General features: G+C 43.1%; 1 protein-coding gene across 3 annotated transcripts in view; it reads right to left on the reverse strand.

Moving 5' to 3' along the window:
* ARMH4 (armadillo like helical domain containing 4) overlaps window positions 1-18110 on the reverse strand; it is a 255572-nt gene that overhangs the window by 135202 nt on the left and 102260 nt on the right. Inside the window, exon 6 of one of the 3 annotated variants that reach the window (XM_069733201.1) lies at window positions 3294-3988. The exons of the other annotated variants lie outside the window; for them this stretch is intronic. Coding sequence (XP_069589302.1) covers window positions 3984-3988 — 5 coding nt within the window. The 3' untranslated portion in view covers window positions 3294-3983. Of the gene's footprint in view, window positions 1-3293; window positions 3989-18110 lie in introns of those variants that run through there. 3 annotated transcript variants of the gene reach the window in all.

Below are 18110 nucleotides of genomic sequence, written 5' to 3' on the forward strand. Positions count from 1 at the left end.
GCAGAAAGGTCTAGGAAGGTGTGGAAATATGCTACAAAGTAACTGTGCTTTAAAAATGGAAGTGTTACCAGTTTATTTTTATCAATTAACAAAAAGTAAAGTGAATAAACAGTAGATAAATTAAATCAAATCAATATTTGGTGCAACCGCCCTTTGTTTTCAAGACAGCATTGAAGCATCAGTGTCACACTATGATGGTCTTCGGTAAGGAAGGGGGGCCTCAAATGTTTCTGGAACTGGGACCCTAGCTGTTCTGGTCCAGGGGGTGCACTTAAAGGTAGAGAGGCCCGAGTGTTGGACCTTACTATGCTACTGTTAAACCCTGATCTGTCCCCTCCGCCACTCCATGAGGTATGGGACAGACATGTTATGTAAAGAAGACATAAAAACAAAATAGAGATAACAGAAAACTGCTATCATACAAAAGCACTCACCAACAATAGGGAGGAGTATAGGAACAGGCAGGAATAAACTAAATGGAACCAGGGACCAGGACAGAACCACACACGTAGTAAAGCAAACCACAACAACTCTACTCCAACAACTTAGCTTTAGCACTGAGCACAGGAAGATGAAACTGTCACTGGCAGGGACAAGAAGGTCTGACCAGTTTTTATAGCAAGAGGTAATGACCAGATCAGAAGCAAACTGAAATGGAGCTGCATGTTTCTGACCAGCATTAACCTCTTCAGCACCAGATGAAACTAAATCCATTTAATATGAGACACAAATCACACCATCCCTAAAGAAGACCTGAAATTCATTACCCGACGTGACCGTCTATCTCTAGGTCTTCCAGGGGACGTGACACCCTTGTGACAATTAGCTCTTCTAGGTACATTTGTACTTGTACACAGTTTTTTAAGGAATTCGGCAGTAAGGTTGTTCCAAACATCTTGGAGAAGTACCCACAGATCTCGTGTGTATGAGGCTTGTGTAAATCCTCCTGTATTAATGAAAACCCAGACAGACTGGATGATGCTGAACTCATGGGTCTGTGAGGGTCATATCATCACTTCCAGAACTCTTAGTTCTTCTTCACACTGAAGATATTTCTTAACAACATTAGTTGTATGTTTGGGGTCATTGTCATGCTGCAGAATAAATGTGGAGCTAAAGGTCTCCCTGTTGGTAGTGTATGATGGATAAGTATATGCCTGTATTTCGTAGCATTGAGGACACCATTAATCCTGGCCAAAACCAACCTGCAACTTAATTTGAATTGCAACCCCAAAATTGTAGAACCCTCCAGCTTGCCTGAATGCTGCCTGCAGACATGCATTATTGTACCACTCTCTAGCCTTTTGGAAAACAAACCATCATGAGCCCTGCTACAGACTTACAGCAGGAGTCTGTGCACGTGTTACAGAAGGACAGAGAGAGAGTAAGGAGCGCTGCAGTAAGCTTACCTGCCGTAGCGCAGGACCTGAAACACGTGACCTCTGGACGGAGGCGGAGCCAGACGCCAAGTGGCGGCGGTGACCAGCCGAGCCGGAGAGTAGTTTGAAAGTGCCGAAGTGAAGCCGGGAGGTGCATGAAGTGCCAAAAGGGTGAGACGTAAGCATGGTTGGGACATAGCAAAAAGGTCGGGGAGCCGAAGATAGCGGTGCAGTACAAACGGGTCAGACAGGAGGGAGGTTAGAGTACCAAGCCGAAGGTCAGAGACAGAAACAGACAATTAGCACAGAGTCACAAGGAAAAGCACAGAATGAGAAAACAGACTGAGTCATACACAAGAAAGCAAATAGACTAAACAGTATGCAAGCACACCAGGGGGTCAGACACACAGCCAAGACAGATGTATCACTGACAAGGATCCCCAGATGAAGGCGGGTAAATATAGCCCTCCCCAAACCAGGAGGCTATACAAATTAAGCCCGAGAGGACAGGGAAGGAACCCTGTCCACAACCATGACACAAACTATCATCTATTACAGCCAAATATTTTGCATTTTTACTCATCAATGAAGAGCACCAGTTGCCATTTTTCTGCACCCCAGTTTCTTTGTTTTCATAAATAGCTGAGTAACTTAGTATAGTTTCCATGTACAAAATATAGTCATTTAGCCACAATTTCTCCATGAAGACAACTTCTGGCCACACTTCTCTGAACTGTAGATGGATGTAGCTGGGTACTACTGGATGCTGCCAACTCCGAGCTGATGGCACTGCTGGATATCTTCCTATTTCGAAAGGAAATAGTGCAGCAGCTGAACGGCATCACGAGTAAGTTTCCTTGGTCGAACACTGCATCTGCAGTCCTAACAGTGTCCATTTTTTGGTGCTTCTTAGGAGCCTGAACAGCACATACTCAAACCCCAGTCTGCTTTGAAATTTTTGCTTAGGAAAGACCTTGCTGATGCAGTATAACTACCCTGTGTCTTTGTCTGTGCTCAATCTTGACATGGTGTGAGACTGTGACATGAAAGGGCGGTCGCACCTAATATTGATCTGATTTATATTTCTCTTTTGTTCATTCAGTTTGCAGTTTGTTAATTAATAAAAAAAAACTATTAACACATCTAGTTTTGCAATCATTCTTACTTTGGTGCATTTTTCCACATCTGCCTAAAACTTTTGCACTGTATATATCACTAATACCTCCCATTTACTACACAAATAGTAATTTGCTCGTATAGCTTAAGCAACTGAATGAAGGAATGTAATCATTAGCGGCTGAAATAAAATCATTATTCATTATCATTGGGTACTGTTTGCATAATTAATGAATTAGCGTTATAGATTACTCTTAGGCTTTGTCTGCTTGCAGTATTCGCAGTGTTACGGCACAATGTGAAGGATGAAAACATTGGCGCAGTTTATCTTGAATTTGCAGGAACACTGCCATCTAGCAGCTGCTCATACTCAGTGCACCTCTAATCACAGAACTAAATCACACACATCCCAAGTGAGATCGCAGCTTTCAATATTTTATGGGATGTTTTACTAGAAGTTGGTGACATGTAGGAAAACAGAAGAGACTAGAAAAAGCTGCGGGAGTGCGGAGGGAAAGAGCTACGCTGCATCAGTGCAGTAATATCTGCTGGCACCTTGACTCATTGGCAATAACAGCAGCACTGCTCACTATATACAATGGGGAAAATAAGTATTGGACACACTACCGATTTTGCAAGTTTTTCTCCCTTCAAAGAATGGAGAGGTCTGTAATTTTTATCGTAGGTACACTTCAACTGTGAGAGACAGAATCAAACAATAAAAACAGAAAATCCCATTGTATGATTTTTACATAATTAAATTGTATTTTATTGCATGAAGCATTTGATTCAATAGAAAAACAGAACTTAGTAGTTGGTACAGAAACCTTTGTAGTAATTCCAGAGGTCAGATGTTTTCTGTAGTTCTTGAGTAGGTTTGCACACACTGCAGCAGGGATTTTGGCCCACTCCTCCATACAGATCTTCTCTAGATGTTTTAGGTTTTGGGGCTCTCAAGGGCCAACATTGAGTTTCAACTCCTACCAAAGATTTTCTATACGGTTCAGGTCTGGAGACTGGCTAGGCCACTCCAGGACATTGAAATGCTTCTTACGGAGCCACTCCATAGTTGTCCTGGCTATGTGTTTTGGCTCATTGTCATGCTGGAAGATCCAGCCATGACCAATCTTCAATGCTCTTACTGAGGGACGGAGGTTGTTGGCCAAAATCTTGCAATTCATGACCCCATCCTTTCTCCTTTCCATATGGTGCAGTCATCCTGTCCCCTTTGCAGAAAAGCACACCCAAAGTATGATGTTTCCCCCACCATGCTTCATGGTTGGGACGGTGTTGTCGGGGATATACTCATCCTTCTTCGTTCTCCAAACACGGTGGGTAGAGTTGATATCAAAAAGTTGCCTATTGCCCTGTAGCCCATCCCAGCCTTGTGCACGTCTACAATGTTGTCCTTGGTGTCCTTAGACAGCTCTTTGGTCTTGGCCATGGTGGAGAGATTGGAGTGTGATTGATTGTATGGGCACGTGTCTTTTATACTGGAAACAAGTTCAAACAAGTGCAATTAATACAGGTAATGAGTGCAGAGTAGGAGGGCTTCTTAAAGAAAGGTCTGTGAGAGCCAGAAATCTTGCTAGTTCGTAAGTGGTCAAATACTACTTTCATGCAATAAAATGGCATTTAATTATGTAATAATCATACAATGTGATTTTCTTGTTTTTATTTTTAGATTCTATCTCACAGTTGAAATGTAGCTACTATAAAAATTACAGAGCTCTCCATTCTTTGTAGGTGGGAAAACGTGTAAAATCTGCAGTGTATCACATACTTATTTTCCCTACTGCACACAGATAGTAGCATTTGTCACTACTAACAAAACGTCACTTAATAAACCATGTTCACATACAGCTATTTGCAGCAAAATCTTGCTCTCATCAGTAAAAAAAAACTGTTCAAAACACCAATTTGCTGCATTTAACGTGTTTTTTTGGAGCGGATTACATGTGTTGTTTGTCTATAATATATATGTTTAATAAAGGCAATTTTAGTCACCAAAAAATGCTTCCAAAATGCCCCAAAAGCATTACCTGGGTTTTTGCAGCATTTTTTTTCACTTTCTCATTGCTTTCTAGGGTGAAAAAAAGCTGCAAAAACTCTGAAAGAATTGACATATTGAAGATTGAGGTTCTGTGCACATGATGCAGATTTTGCTGCGGATCCACAGCAGTTTCCCATGAGTTTACAGTAAAATGTAAACCTATGGGAAACTGAAAACGCTGTGCCCATGCTGTGGAAAAAAACGTGCGGAATCGCACGGTTTACATTCCGCAGCATGTCAATTCTTTGTGTGGAATCCACAGCGGTTTTACACCTGCTCCATAATAGAAAAAAGCAGGTGTAAAACCGCAGTGGAATCCGCACAAAAAACGCGGTAAATCCGCAGTAAATCCATGATAAATCCACAGGAAAAATGCAGTGTTTTTGCCCTGTGGATTTATCAAATCCGCTGCGGAAAAATCCGCAGTGGACCATTCTACGTGTGCACATACCCTTAGAAAAATGCTGCAGTTCTCAAATTCAGTCAGCAAAAATCCAAGTGTGTGCATGAGATTTCTGAAATCTATGAGCTTTTGCTGGTACTCAAAAAAGCAGCTTTTAAATTGATTAAAAAAAAACAGCACAAAAACGCTGCAAAAACGCTGAATGTGAACATAGTCGAAAAGTCAGAAAAAAAGCTAACGAGCACCAATGAAAGAAATGCTTCGGAATTTATATTCTAAGCAGTGTGCCTAAGGGGCTGATGTATGGCATAAAGATACATTCTTTGATGTTGTTCAATCAATGCGTCATGCACCCCCTCCCTCAAGCCTGAACTAGGCATGAGACACTTTTGTCTAAAGTTTTTCCTTAAAGATAATATGTTATAAAAAAAAACATCTCCTGTTTAAGTCAAATTTTAATTTTGCATGTACGGTATTTGTTTATTATTTTTTTTCTATATCACAATCTGTATTACCTCTCTGACCTTTCCCGATGCCTGCGCACTGCAGTACTTTGCTCTGCCCTTAACAGGGCCAAAGTACGCCTGTGCCGGAGCTTGAGGACAAGAAGAGGAGAAGAGGATGTCATCGTAAGAAGATGGGAGGCCCCGGACTGGACCTGCGACGCCCATCAGACCGGACCGCAGCGGGACCGCCCCTGGGTGAGTATAATCTAACCTCTTTTTCTCATCTTTCAGGATACATCGGGGGCTTATCTACAGCATTACAAAATGCTGTAGATAAGTCCCTGATGACGGTGGGCTTAGCATATCTTCGATTTTGGGGGTGACAGGTTTCCTTTAACATAAAAAAAATAATTTAAAAAGTAGGTAATCTTCTTATGGCATGTTCCCTCTAAAGCATTGTAAATGCATATCATCCTAGCAAGGAAACAAAACTGGAACGTTCCGCACTTCTGTTTTTTAATCCATTGGCATTCAATTCAATGACAACACAAACACCCTGGAAGTGTGGCATTTCCAAATCCTAGCATAAAGCTTTTCCCGGCCTTCGTTTAATATCTTCTAGACAATTTCCTAATCCTCACTAGGCTGGTAAACACGGCTGTAATCCAGCATGGCATTATTATTGACTCTTGTGAAAGCTGTCCAATTAGTAGCTGTATTGAGAAGAAACACCGCAGCCTGTTGGTGAGGATGGAAGAAAACCATACTAGCCCATTCATTAATTATTGATGTCCAATTTAGTCAATGATCGATTTGTTAAGATCTGGACTGTGAGTACCTTGTCAACAGACAGATGGAATTAACTATGCAAAAATATTATATTTTAGAAACTTTCCCTGTCCCTTTGACTGCCGGCGATCTATGTCACTCAATTACACATTGAATGGAAAGGAAGTAGAAATGAGCAAATAAATTCGAGTGGAATTGATTTGTAGTCGAATTTTACAAAAATCTGCATTTAACAAAATGTGGATTTTCAGTAATTTGATGCCAAGAGGATTCAGCAAAATGTCGGACGCTGAACTATAATAAAAAGCTATCAAAATGTTAGAGAATTATAATAATCCTTATACTCTTCTAAGCAGCCCCTCACCCATCTAGTCTTTGTCGCATCTTCAGATCGCTACTGTTTGCACTGAAATCCACCTGCCTCTCACGCTGAGCCAGGACTTCTGGCTTTGATGAGACCCAGGATTCTAAGCAAGCAGAGCAAAAGGTCATGGTGTCATGATGTCACAACATGCGCTGTGACCTAACATACACAGGAACACAACCTTCCCAGGCCTCCTCAAAGCCAAAAATCCCAGCCATTCTGAGATGAGAATTTATAAGGTTTACATGTTATGTTTATTATGTTCTGGGGTCATTTTCATCATTCTGGATCCCAGGAAAATCCACACGAACTGACAAATTCAGATTTTGCCTGATCTGCTGACCTATAAAATGGTAGTACACAAGGATGGCCACCAGTGCACCACTGCATTGTCATTTCTCCAAACGGGCGATGAGTGGAAGTCCTGGATGTGGGGTCTAAGTGATCACACATTTAGAAAACTATTCCTAGACAATAAACATTTTTTAAAAGGGTTGTCCATTATTAAAAGAAAATAAAGGGTCTGCTTTTTCTACACATGACTGGTGTCATTATTGCAGCTCATCCTAGTTAAAATGAATAGAGTTAATTTGCGCTACCACCGGTGGCCTCGATTCATCATTTGCGTTTCTTGTTAAGTCATTGTATTTGTCTCTTGATTTTTTGTGCGTACACCAAATACATCAAAATGGTCACAAGGGGCCCATTTATTTTCATTTGCCTTTTTTAAGTGACTTCTCTGTCTCGTGGAGTTAGTTGTAATTTTGTCAAGTCAAATTCTTCAGAATGGTTATGTAACATCTACAGTATGCTGGATTCTCCCTCGGCCGCTAGGCAGCGCCGCACCAATGTCGCGGGCGATGCTTGATAGCGACCTCTTGGCTTTGACCCTGCTTTTTGACCATTCCTACCTCACTTTCGGACAGCAGTCCTTCCATAATAGCAATCCACTGGATTCCGTTGTAAAACCAGAGCCTTTATAGGGGGATAAACGGTATCAGGGTTTCTCTGGAATTTGCCAAGACTGTCCAAAGTAGCCTTTTTGAGCTGGTGGCTTTTGCGGAGTAGCTTGTCAGCGGAAAAACTGCCAAGCTTTCCATGAACTGCTCCCCCTTACATTAGGGAAGATGGAAAATCATGGTCCAGTTGGGCCAACCCTTTCATTGTTGGTATAGCTAGATATGCAAAATATTCCTAATCTAAGAACAGAAATTAATAACTAATAGTGAACCGGACACCCCAACAGACACTAATACAGTTAATACGTTGAAGGCTACCTTTTAATTGAAGGGGGAGAGATGTTCATACATATTCATGACTGTACAGTGTGACAAGGGTTTCGGCAGTAATGATTAAGTGGTCAGTATGCTGCTTGGAAGGTAATGAATTAGTATCGACATGCTGAATTTGCTGAGTTGCTGATAGATTATTGTGGAATATTAATTAGGAGAGGACAATGAAAGCAGAGGCAGATGAGTCAATGTAGTCTTTATCCAACTCTTGCCAATCTAATCTGTAATGGGCCCGGCTGCTCCACATAATACACCATACGTCCAAATGGTAAATCCACAGCATTTCTATGCTGGGGTTCAGCAGAGAATTAGAGACCTACAGATGATGTGACGATTAAAGTTGGAGTCTCACTTTAGGAACTGAATATCTAACAGCCTTTACTTTATATGTGGCTTTTTATTTTCAAGTCCTGAAAAATTACTTAAAGTAGATCTCACAATACAAACTGCATATAATTATTAAAGAGGACCTGTCACTTGCCCTAAAAATCTATTATTTGTACCCGAAGTAAATGCCGCTGTTGTCCTGAATCTGACGTTGTTCTTTTGTTCTTGCGCCTGCCAGGGTTTTAGGTAAATTATTCCAGACCAATTCACCCTCCCCAGCTGTTACATTTGTATGTGTATTTTTTCATGAACATGTGTCTTGTATTGGTGACCTTTGTTCTTGCTGAATCAAAGTTGGGATCTTGAAAAACGCATCAAAAACCGCACCAAAAACGAACCAAAACACGCATTTTGATGCTGCTTCTTTTTTGCCAGGAGTGCAGGTTTGCTGCACAAAAGAAAACGTAGCAAAAATGCCTCGCCGATCTACTTAATCATGTGGGTCCGATAGTTGGGAGAATGGGGCACTTATATCCTTCTTAGAATGGATTAGCATTGCGCATGCTCAGCTTCTTTTTCATTCATTGCCAATGATTGATCAAGATTGGCATTTTTCGCAACGGTCTTGTTGAGGGGGTAGGGTGGAGTAAGAGGCACTCTATTTATTAAGAGGCAAGGTGCAAAGTGGCGCGTACCTCCATGTGTGCCTCACGTCAAATCTCACGCCAAGGACTAGAGTAAAAAACGCTACTGCTCGTCATGAATTTGATAAGAAGGGGTCTCCAAGCCGCAGCTTTACCCACTTTTGATGGAGCTGAGCAAAATGACATGAAACCGCCAAAAGTTGCTGAATCTTTGCACAGCCTAGTGTTGCGCAAAAATATTGTGATTTTTTTAAAGCTTGCATATTCTAAGCCATTGTCCAAGGGACAGTGCTGTACTCAATTTTCTCTGTCAGTCCCATAAACAATGAAAGGAGCAGAGGTTGAGCATGCTGGTCCATTCAAGTCATGGATCTGCAGAGCCTTGTTCTGGAGTTCTCAGGATCAATGAGGAGTCCCAGAGATTAGACCTATAGTGATCAGTAGGTTATCCCATATCTCATGGACAGGGGATAGCCTACTATCTGGGGAAAAAATGTTTAAATGGTTTTATTTGCATCTGTAAATTCTGTATGAATAAAGTCATTTTTGTGGATTCCTCAGTATAACCACACATGATGATGATGATAGTCACTCCAGTTATCTAACATCATTGTATTGAACATCAAAGTGTTTGACATGACAGTAAAGGTATCTTCACACTGAACAACTTAACAACGATATCGCTAGCGATCCGTGACGTTGCAGCATCCTGGATAGCGATATCGTTGTGTTTGACACGCAGCAGCGATCTGGATCCTGCTGTGACATCGTTAGTCGGAGCAGAAAGGCCAGAACTTTATTTTGTCGCTGGATCTCCCGCAGACATCGCTGAATCGGCGTGTGTGACGCCGATTCAGCGATGTCTTCACTGGTAACCAGGGTAAACATCGGGTTACTAAGCGCAGGGCTGCGCTTAGTAACCCGATGTTTACCCTGGTTACCAGTGTAAATGTAAAAAAAAACAAACACTACATACTTACATTCCGGTGTCTGTCGCGTCCCTCGGCGTTCTGCTTCCCTGCACTGTCAGTGCCGTCCGGCCGTAAAGCAGAGCACAGCGGTGACGTCACCGCTGTGCTTTACGGCTGGCGCTTAGACAGTGCAGGGAAGGTGACGGTGAAGGACGCGACAGACACCGGAATGTAAGTATGTAGTGTTTTTTTTTTTTTTACATTTACAATGGTGACCAGGGTAAATATCAGGTTACTAAGCGCGGCCCTGCGCTTAGTAACCCGATGTTTACCCTGATTACCAAGGGACTTCTGCATCGTTAGTCGCTGGAGAGCTGTCTGTGTGACAGCTCTCCAGCGACCACACAACGACGAAACAGCGACGCTTTTAACCCTCATATACCACAGCCCCCAGTTCTACAGAAGAAATGGAGCAAAAGTCTATTAATAAATTTACAGAACTTTTTATTATATAGTGATAAAGCTTATATAAAGCTTATATAAAATTTGGGAAAACATTCTCATACCAATTCCAAAGAAACGGTGATAACTGGCCACTCTGGACATTTTACTAACCACCAACTCACACCACCATCCACTTAATTCTCTAGTGTGGCTGTAGATCTCCAGGATTCTCAATGATGTCTCAGGGGACATTATAAACATTCTTTAAAAGAAAGTCACTTTACAAACTAATTATCATAAAATCCCTCTGAGTGACCTTAATCCACCATTGGTGACCCTACAACCATAGATTCACATGCTTCTTATAACGACCCAGCCATGTAGTATATTGCCCAGTGACGTAGTATATTGCCCAGTGACGTAGTATATTGGCCAGCCACGTAGTATATTGCCCAGCCACGTAGTATATTGCCCAGTCACGTAGTATATTGCCCAGTCATGCAGTATATTGCCCAGTCATGTAGTATATTGGCCAGCCACGTAGTATATTGCCCAGCCACGTAGTATATTGCCCAGTCACGTAGTATATTGCCCAGTCACGTAGTATATTGCCCAGCCACGTAGTATATTGCCCAGCCACGTAGTATATTGCCCAGCCACGTAGTATATTGTCCAGCCACGTAGTATATTGCCCAGTGACGTAGTATATTGCCCAGTGACGTAGTATATTGCCCAGTCACGTAGTATATTGCCCAGCCACGTAGTATATTGCCCAGCCACGTAGTATATTGCCCAGTCACGTAGTATATTGCCCAGCCACGTAGTATATTGCCCAGTTACATACTATATTGCCCAGTGACGTAGTATACAGCACAGAATCACGTAGTATACAGCACAGAATCACGTAGTATATTGCACAGCGACGTAGTATACAGCACAGAGCCACATAGTATATTGCCCAGCCACATAGTATATTGGCCAGTCACGTAGTATATTGCCCAGCTACGTAGTATATTGCCCAGCCACGTATGTCAGAGGCTAAAAAAATAAAAAATAAACATATACTCACCTTCCGAGGGAGCCCTTGTAGTCATGTCGCCTGTGTGTGGTGCACTCGGCAGCTTCCGGTCCCAGGGGTTGGTAGCGCAGGACCCGTCATGACGTCGCGGTCACATGACCGTGACATCATGGCAGGTCCTTCTCGCGCAGGCGTGAAGGACCTGTGCTGAGGTCGCGGTCACATGACCATGATGTCATGGCAGGTCCTTGTCGCATACCATCCTTGCCACCGGAACATGCCGCTTGCATGGAGCGGTTACCGGAGCGTCGCGAGGAGCGGGAAAGGCGGCGGAAGGTGAGTATATAATGATTAATTTTTTTTTATTATTTTTAACATTAGATCCTTTTACTATTGATGCTGTAAAGGCAGCATCAATCGTAAAAACTTGGTCACACAGGGTTAATAGCGGCGGTAACAGAGTGAGTTACCCGCGGCATAACGCTATTACTGCTGGCATTAACCCTGTGTGAGCGGTGACTGCGGGGAGTATGGAGCGTGCGCCGGGCGCTGACTGCAGGGGAGTAGGGAGGGACTAATCGGACTGTGCCCATCGCTGATTGGTCGCGCCAAACATGACAGGCAGTTGGCGAGACCAATTAGCGACTTGGATTCCATGACAGACAGAGGCCGCGACCAATGAATATCCGTGACAGAAGGAAAGACAGACAGAAAGACGGAAGTGACCCTTAGACAATTATATAGTAGATGAGGGACATATATTACTGGAATGGGCCCAGGATACCTTATAGCACATTATACCTGGGTGGGGGACATGTATTACTGGAAGGGGACAAGGATGAGGAACATTATACCAGGATGGTGAACATATATTATTGGAAGGGGCCCAGGATGGTGGACACTATATCAGGAAAGGGAGACATTATACCAGGACGGAGGACATTATAACATGGAGGGGCACAGGGGGGACATTATTACAGGAAGGGGCCAGGATTGGGGGCATTATTACAGGATGGGGGACATTGCTACATGGAGAGAGCTAATACATATGCCTTTACATCATTTGGAATGCTACAAGGACCCATATATCTGACAAACATGAAAGTAGGGGCAAGGTCCACATTTTGCACTGGGGCTTATCGGACTCTAGTTGTGCCACTGTAATTGCGGTAGGGGTTCTCATAGGATTAAAGGGTCCTTCCATGGTAGAAGGTTCAATAATTGATTCTCTTTACTTAAATGGGTATTCTCAAGTTTGGAAGCTATCCCCTATCTGATTTGGAAAGTTGCTTAAATTTACAATTAATAAGCCAATAAAGAATTAAAAAAAAAAAATCTGTGTGAAAGAGTATATAGATTTAACCAAGTGCCGAAGAGTTAGAGATTTAGAGCTTTAGCTGTGCAGCATTAAATACATTGTGGATAACTGAAAAATACTTGTTTGCACAGACCAATCCCATTAATAATTCACTTTAATGGATATGGAACATGGATTTACAATTTTCTAAAATCCTAGGTGACTACATCATTTCTGTAGACTTTGGGGATTTTATAGAGGCCTTAACACATAACAAGCTCTACTAATTACATTTTTTGCTTATCCAACAGGGAACCACATACAGGGTGTGAATTAATCCTGGGAATTTACAGAAATACATTTTATGATTTTCTATGTACATAAAGATTTGTTATACAATTATTGTCTATGTCTGGGGGAAATTTCTGCTTTATTTCCCATGTTAGTTTACGTCTTATGTAACGGTGGTGGAAGCCCATGGATTGCTTCCAGACCCCCAAGGGTTAAATGTGTTTTATGTACTTGTATGTGGTACAGGAAGAATACCCCATGGGGCTGCAGTTAGCTGGGACAGGGTTAACTGTAGTGGCCAGCCCAGATGGGACGGGGGAACTGGGCGTTAGAGACAGAGGAAGGAAGTGACAGTTCAGTTAATGTGAAGGCAGGAGGGCATATGCATCAGGAATAGTGGGCTGCTAGGGACAACGTGAGCTCAATATTCGGGACAGCAGATTGCCGTAAATACTTTCCGTGTGATTCCGTCTAATGGCCAAGGTCAACCTCGAGATGGACATCAGGGGCCTGCGAAGCTAGATGAAAGGATGGACTCAGACTAAAAGATGTTCAGCCCCTACGAGTGACTGCCCGAAGAAGGATGGGCCCGCTGAAGAGAGGCCTGCCCGGAAAATGAGGTACGTTCCAGAGGGAGGCCTGGTGCAGCGTGATATTTGGTCCGCTGTGTGGAACAATGTGCTTGAAGGGGGCGCAGCTGACGACGAAGCCACCGATAATGAAGTGTGATGCGGCGGTTGCGTCAGGAGTTTGGCCCAGGAAGAGGCAGAGCAAGGCACACATTAAGTGCGCCATCGGAAGCCGTTCAGCGCCATTTTCCCTGCGACGAGAAATTAGGCACATAGCAGGAGACTCCCCATTGAAATGGCACAGCCTGCACGGCAAATGAGTGTTGACGGTGATGAGGATGAAGCTGGACAAATTGATTTGAGGTGGGTCGAGCCTAGTCTAACAAATGACCTGCCAGTCACTGACATCCCCTCTGAGCCCAAGCCGCATTGGATGCTGGTGCAGCATGCTCCTAGAGACCCCAATACCCCCCTTGACGCCAAACCACCGTGGGTGCCGGCGCAATACTCATCCAAATACCCAGACCCCACCCTACGAGCATAAACCACGATGGATGCCGGCACAATACCCACCCCGTTTTCCGAAGGAGGAGAGGAAATTTACTGACACCTTCCTAAGGGGGTGGTTGGAAGGATCCCACGCAGACAGAAGGGAGTCAGTATAGGACTCACAGACCAGGAGCCGGGTCCTGGAGTTCCCTATTAAGGAAGAATATGGGTTCTTGGAAGAAGAGTTCACAGCTGATTGGGTCTACATCAGCGGTGACACGGTAAAACAAAATGAACTGCCTTCCCGTCTGCACAGCCTGTACCCGGGGGAGATAGTATATTTTGTAAAGAGTGAGGGCCAGAAGGGGTGGTACGCCGCAGCGGTGGAACGGCCTTATACATGGGAGGACACCTTTGAAAGGGATCAGGAGTTGTTCGCCTAAATGGCCCGGCGGTAGGCCTTGCAGCAAAAGGCCAAAGCAGTCCAACAAAAATGGGCCAGGGAGGCCCCACAGGGTTTCAGACCCACTGTAGGAGGCAGCACATTCGGCTCTAAGGAGGTAAAATCAGACCAGAGTCAGGAATCATGAATAGTGGGCTGCTAGGGATGACGTGCGCTCAATATTCGGGACAGCAGAATGCCGTAAATACTTTCCGTGTGTTTCCGTCTAATGCCCAAGGGCAACCTCAAGATGGATGTCGGGGCCAGAGGCGCCCTCAGATTGCGAAGCTAGATGAAAGGATGGACTCAGACTACATGGGGCAGAAGGTATTGCAATCCAGAAAGCTGAGCTGCCATCTATCCCAAGTACCAGGATTACATTTGTACCCGGTACCTGTGGTAAAGATGACAACCCATTGGGTCTTATCATTTAAACCTGCTTGTAAATACTGTACAGACTGCCATTCTCTCAGTAAAAGTTTGTTTTTTATTAAACAAGTGTCTCCTGGACTGTTTGCTGCCCTGGTTCCAAAAGAGGCATTCCTGGACTCAGAAAAGGTCTGTTGGCCAGAAGTAAGTGGAAAGCCCCACATACACAACAGCACACTGGGACTGAAACACGCCTTGTCTGTAGGATGGCAGAGCGAGTGGGGACCAAAGCTCACCCACGACTACCTCTCTTGGGCATCTTACACTTACATAAGTCAACAGAGCTGGAGCAAGGTCTATAGAAAAATATTATGTGCCGCCTCTGATAGATGCCTCACAGTATTGAAATAATACTGCCATACCATGCCCAGATAATACCTTGTGTATAGAGTATTCCAAATAAATGTCTGTTATGACCTGGTGGTCAGGACAATAATGGACCTGGTGGTTAAGAGCACACGGAATGACCTGATAGTTACTGATAATATAGGACGAGCTCTGGGACGTGGGAACTCTGCTGACCGCAATCCCTAATCCTATCAACCACACTAGAAATAGCCGTGGATTGCTCCTAACGCTCCCTATGCAACTCGGCACAGCCTAAGGAACTAGCTAGCCCTAAAGATAGAAAAATAAAGCCTACCTTGCCTCAGAGAAATTCCCCAAAGGAAAAGGCAGCCCCCCACATATAATGACTGTGAGTAAAGATGAAAATACAAACACAGAGATGAAATAGATTTAGCAAAGTGAGGCCCGACTTACTGAACAGACTGAGGATAGGAAAGGTAGCTTTGCGGTCAGCACAAAAACCTACAAAAAGACCACGCAGAGGGCGCAAAAAGACCCTCCGCACCGACTCACGGTGCGGAGGCGCTCCCTCTGCGTCCCAGAGCTTCCAGCAAGCAAGACAACAATCAAAATAGCAAGCTGGACAGAAAAATAGCAAACCAGAGAAAAACAAGCAGTCACTTAGCTTCTGCTGGGAAGACAGGTCACAAGAACGATCCAGGAGTTAAATAGAGCAGCCAGCTAACAAATTAACCTCGTCACCTGAGGAAGGAAACTTAGAAACACCCACAGCCACCAGAGAAAGTCCATGGACAGAACCAGCCGAAGTACCATTCATGACCACAGGAGGGAGCCCAACAACAGAATTCACAACAAATGTCCACAAAAGGAGATTTTGTTTTTTGACAACCAATGCCTAAAGAGCAAAAGTGTTCTTCTGTTTTAGATATCACTCTGTGGACTTAGGAAATAAGATCGCTAATTGGCTGCGGTCAGGGTCTTTACTGGCTGGCTGTAAAAAGTCCGTCATAGAATCTGTGCTGAGTTTCCTAGATCAGAATTAAAAGTTTATTTATATATATTTTTTTAATTATTTAAAAAAATATCAAATTTAAATTGAGTTTATTTTAGAACATTTCCAACTTTTCTTATTTAAAGTACAACTATGGGACTAATCCTTTAAAGGAACCTTAAATGGTCGCTGTTGTCTTACCAAATTATGCACAAATCGATAGTACAAACGAAAATAAGAAACTTTATGTATCCGAGAAATATTCTTCTTTCTCCACTTATGAGCTACTCCTTCCTCTCCTCGGCTTCTTAAATTGATCATTCACTATGAACAACAACTGGAATCCATCTTGGACAAAGTAAGAATGCACTGCCAGAACACTGAGATGTCAGGTTACACCTCCTATTACACTAAATGGAAAAGGGATAAGGGATGAGGAGCGAGGAGCAGTCAGCACTGTGAGAGGCAAACAGAAACAGACAGCTGCAGCTTTCAGCAAATGTATTTCATTTTGGTGTTGGATTCACAGCCACACAGCTTAGTAAAAAGACATTAGTAATCAAACATTATACAGCCACAAAGCTGTATCATGTCTTTCATGCTGCTGCTGTTTGTAATCACATGTGACATAAAAACAGGGGAGCAGGAATTCCCCATGTCTCTGTGGGCTGTGCATAAGAGACTTCATAACAGCTAGTCTCCCCTCCCCACTAGCTCAGAGAAAACTGAAAATTAAAGATAAAGTCTGTACAGGGGAAAACTGATCTTCATCTAATGGCTGCATCTCAACAGTGTGACTCCCATCAACCGCACATTGCAGTTTTATCAATACAATATAGAGAAAATAACTAAAATACCTTTAAAAAAGGTATTATGTTGTAATATTCACACACATAGGTAAAAATGTTTGGTAGTAGTCTGACTGCTGGGATCCATAAAGCAGCGCTTGCTTGTTTTTTTCATTACTTCCATTGAGTTTGAATGGAACAGAGATCAGGCATGCCGCCATTGCTCCATTCAAAGTCCTTTGCATCGTAGTCTTGCATCCTATTCTACTGATTTTTGGGGTTTCCAGTGGTTGGATCTCCAATGGTCTTTTTTTAATACTTAATCAATTATCTATGGGGCTAAAATCATTTTTGCATTACAAATGTTGTCCAGTTTGCCTTTTATAGCCCCTGTATTGCACAATGAGTTTTCTGAGTTTCCATCAGTGACTCAGACTCTTTTGCTTTATTTTTTTAGCTCATCTCAGCCAATTTATGACCACAGACCACATCAAAGTTAAATGTGCTGGGAAATAAAGAACATATAGCCAAGCAGTGCAAAATTTGTAATGAAAACCCAATTACAAAAACTATCTTTAGTCCCAAATACTGACATTTAAGTAAAAATAAAAATTATTACTATCCACTGGATATTTTTGGCAGAAATAGGAGAATGGTAATTTCGCAGTGCTGTACGGTGGATAAAGCCTTGTAGCAGGCACAGATCGCTCTGCTCCTATCCATTCAGCCACATTATCATTTTTTATAAAAGCAAGAAATTGAATCCACCATTGCAATGCGCCTTTTCTACTCTCTCGCTGGCTGTGACTTATAGTTCATTATTACACAACGCCCATCCTATAATTCGCTTTAAGAGGCAATTAGAAGCCTGGGTTATTTCAGAGCGCGCGCTATTTTTGGACGCCCTCTGGGTAGCTCGTTCTTGACAGTTTTCTTTTTCTCTGCCACAATTGAAAGCTGATGATATTCATAACCGTGACGAGCTATAAGGACGAGCAAGGTCAGGCTGAGATGGCACTGAACATACGAGGTAGCGCGACACTGATTATTGGGCTGGAACGGCGAAAATCCAGTTATAGAAAACCCATAAGGGCAAATGTAATAATATGTAAATATACAGAAAATTATATCTGGGGGACATGGACTGCGATCTATTACATATCCCGCCAGCCAGTAACATCGTGACCCACATTTCACCATATTTACTAAATGACATCATTATTTGTGCCCCCCGGAGGGGTGAATGGTGGGTGGTCAGAATGATAAGCTGAGATTTGCTCCTTTGGCAGCAGATCTTTGCTGCCCTCTAGGGTCTAAAT

This window comes from Ranitomeya imitator, chromosome 1, assembly GCF_032444005.1.
Source record: "Ranitomeya imitator isolate aRanImi1 chromosome 1, aRanImi1.pri, whole genome shotgun sequence".
NCBI classification, from domain to species: domain Eukaryota; kingdom Metazoa; phylum Chordata; class Amphibia; order Anura; family Dendrobatidae; genus Ranitomeya; species Ranitomeya imitator.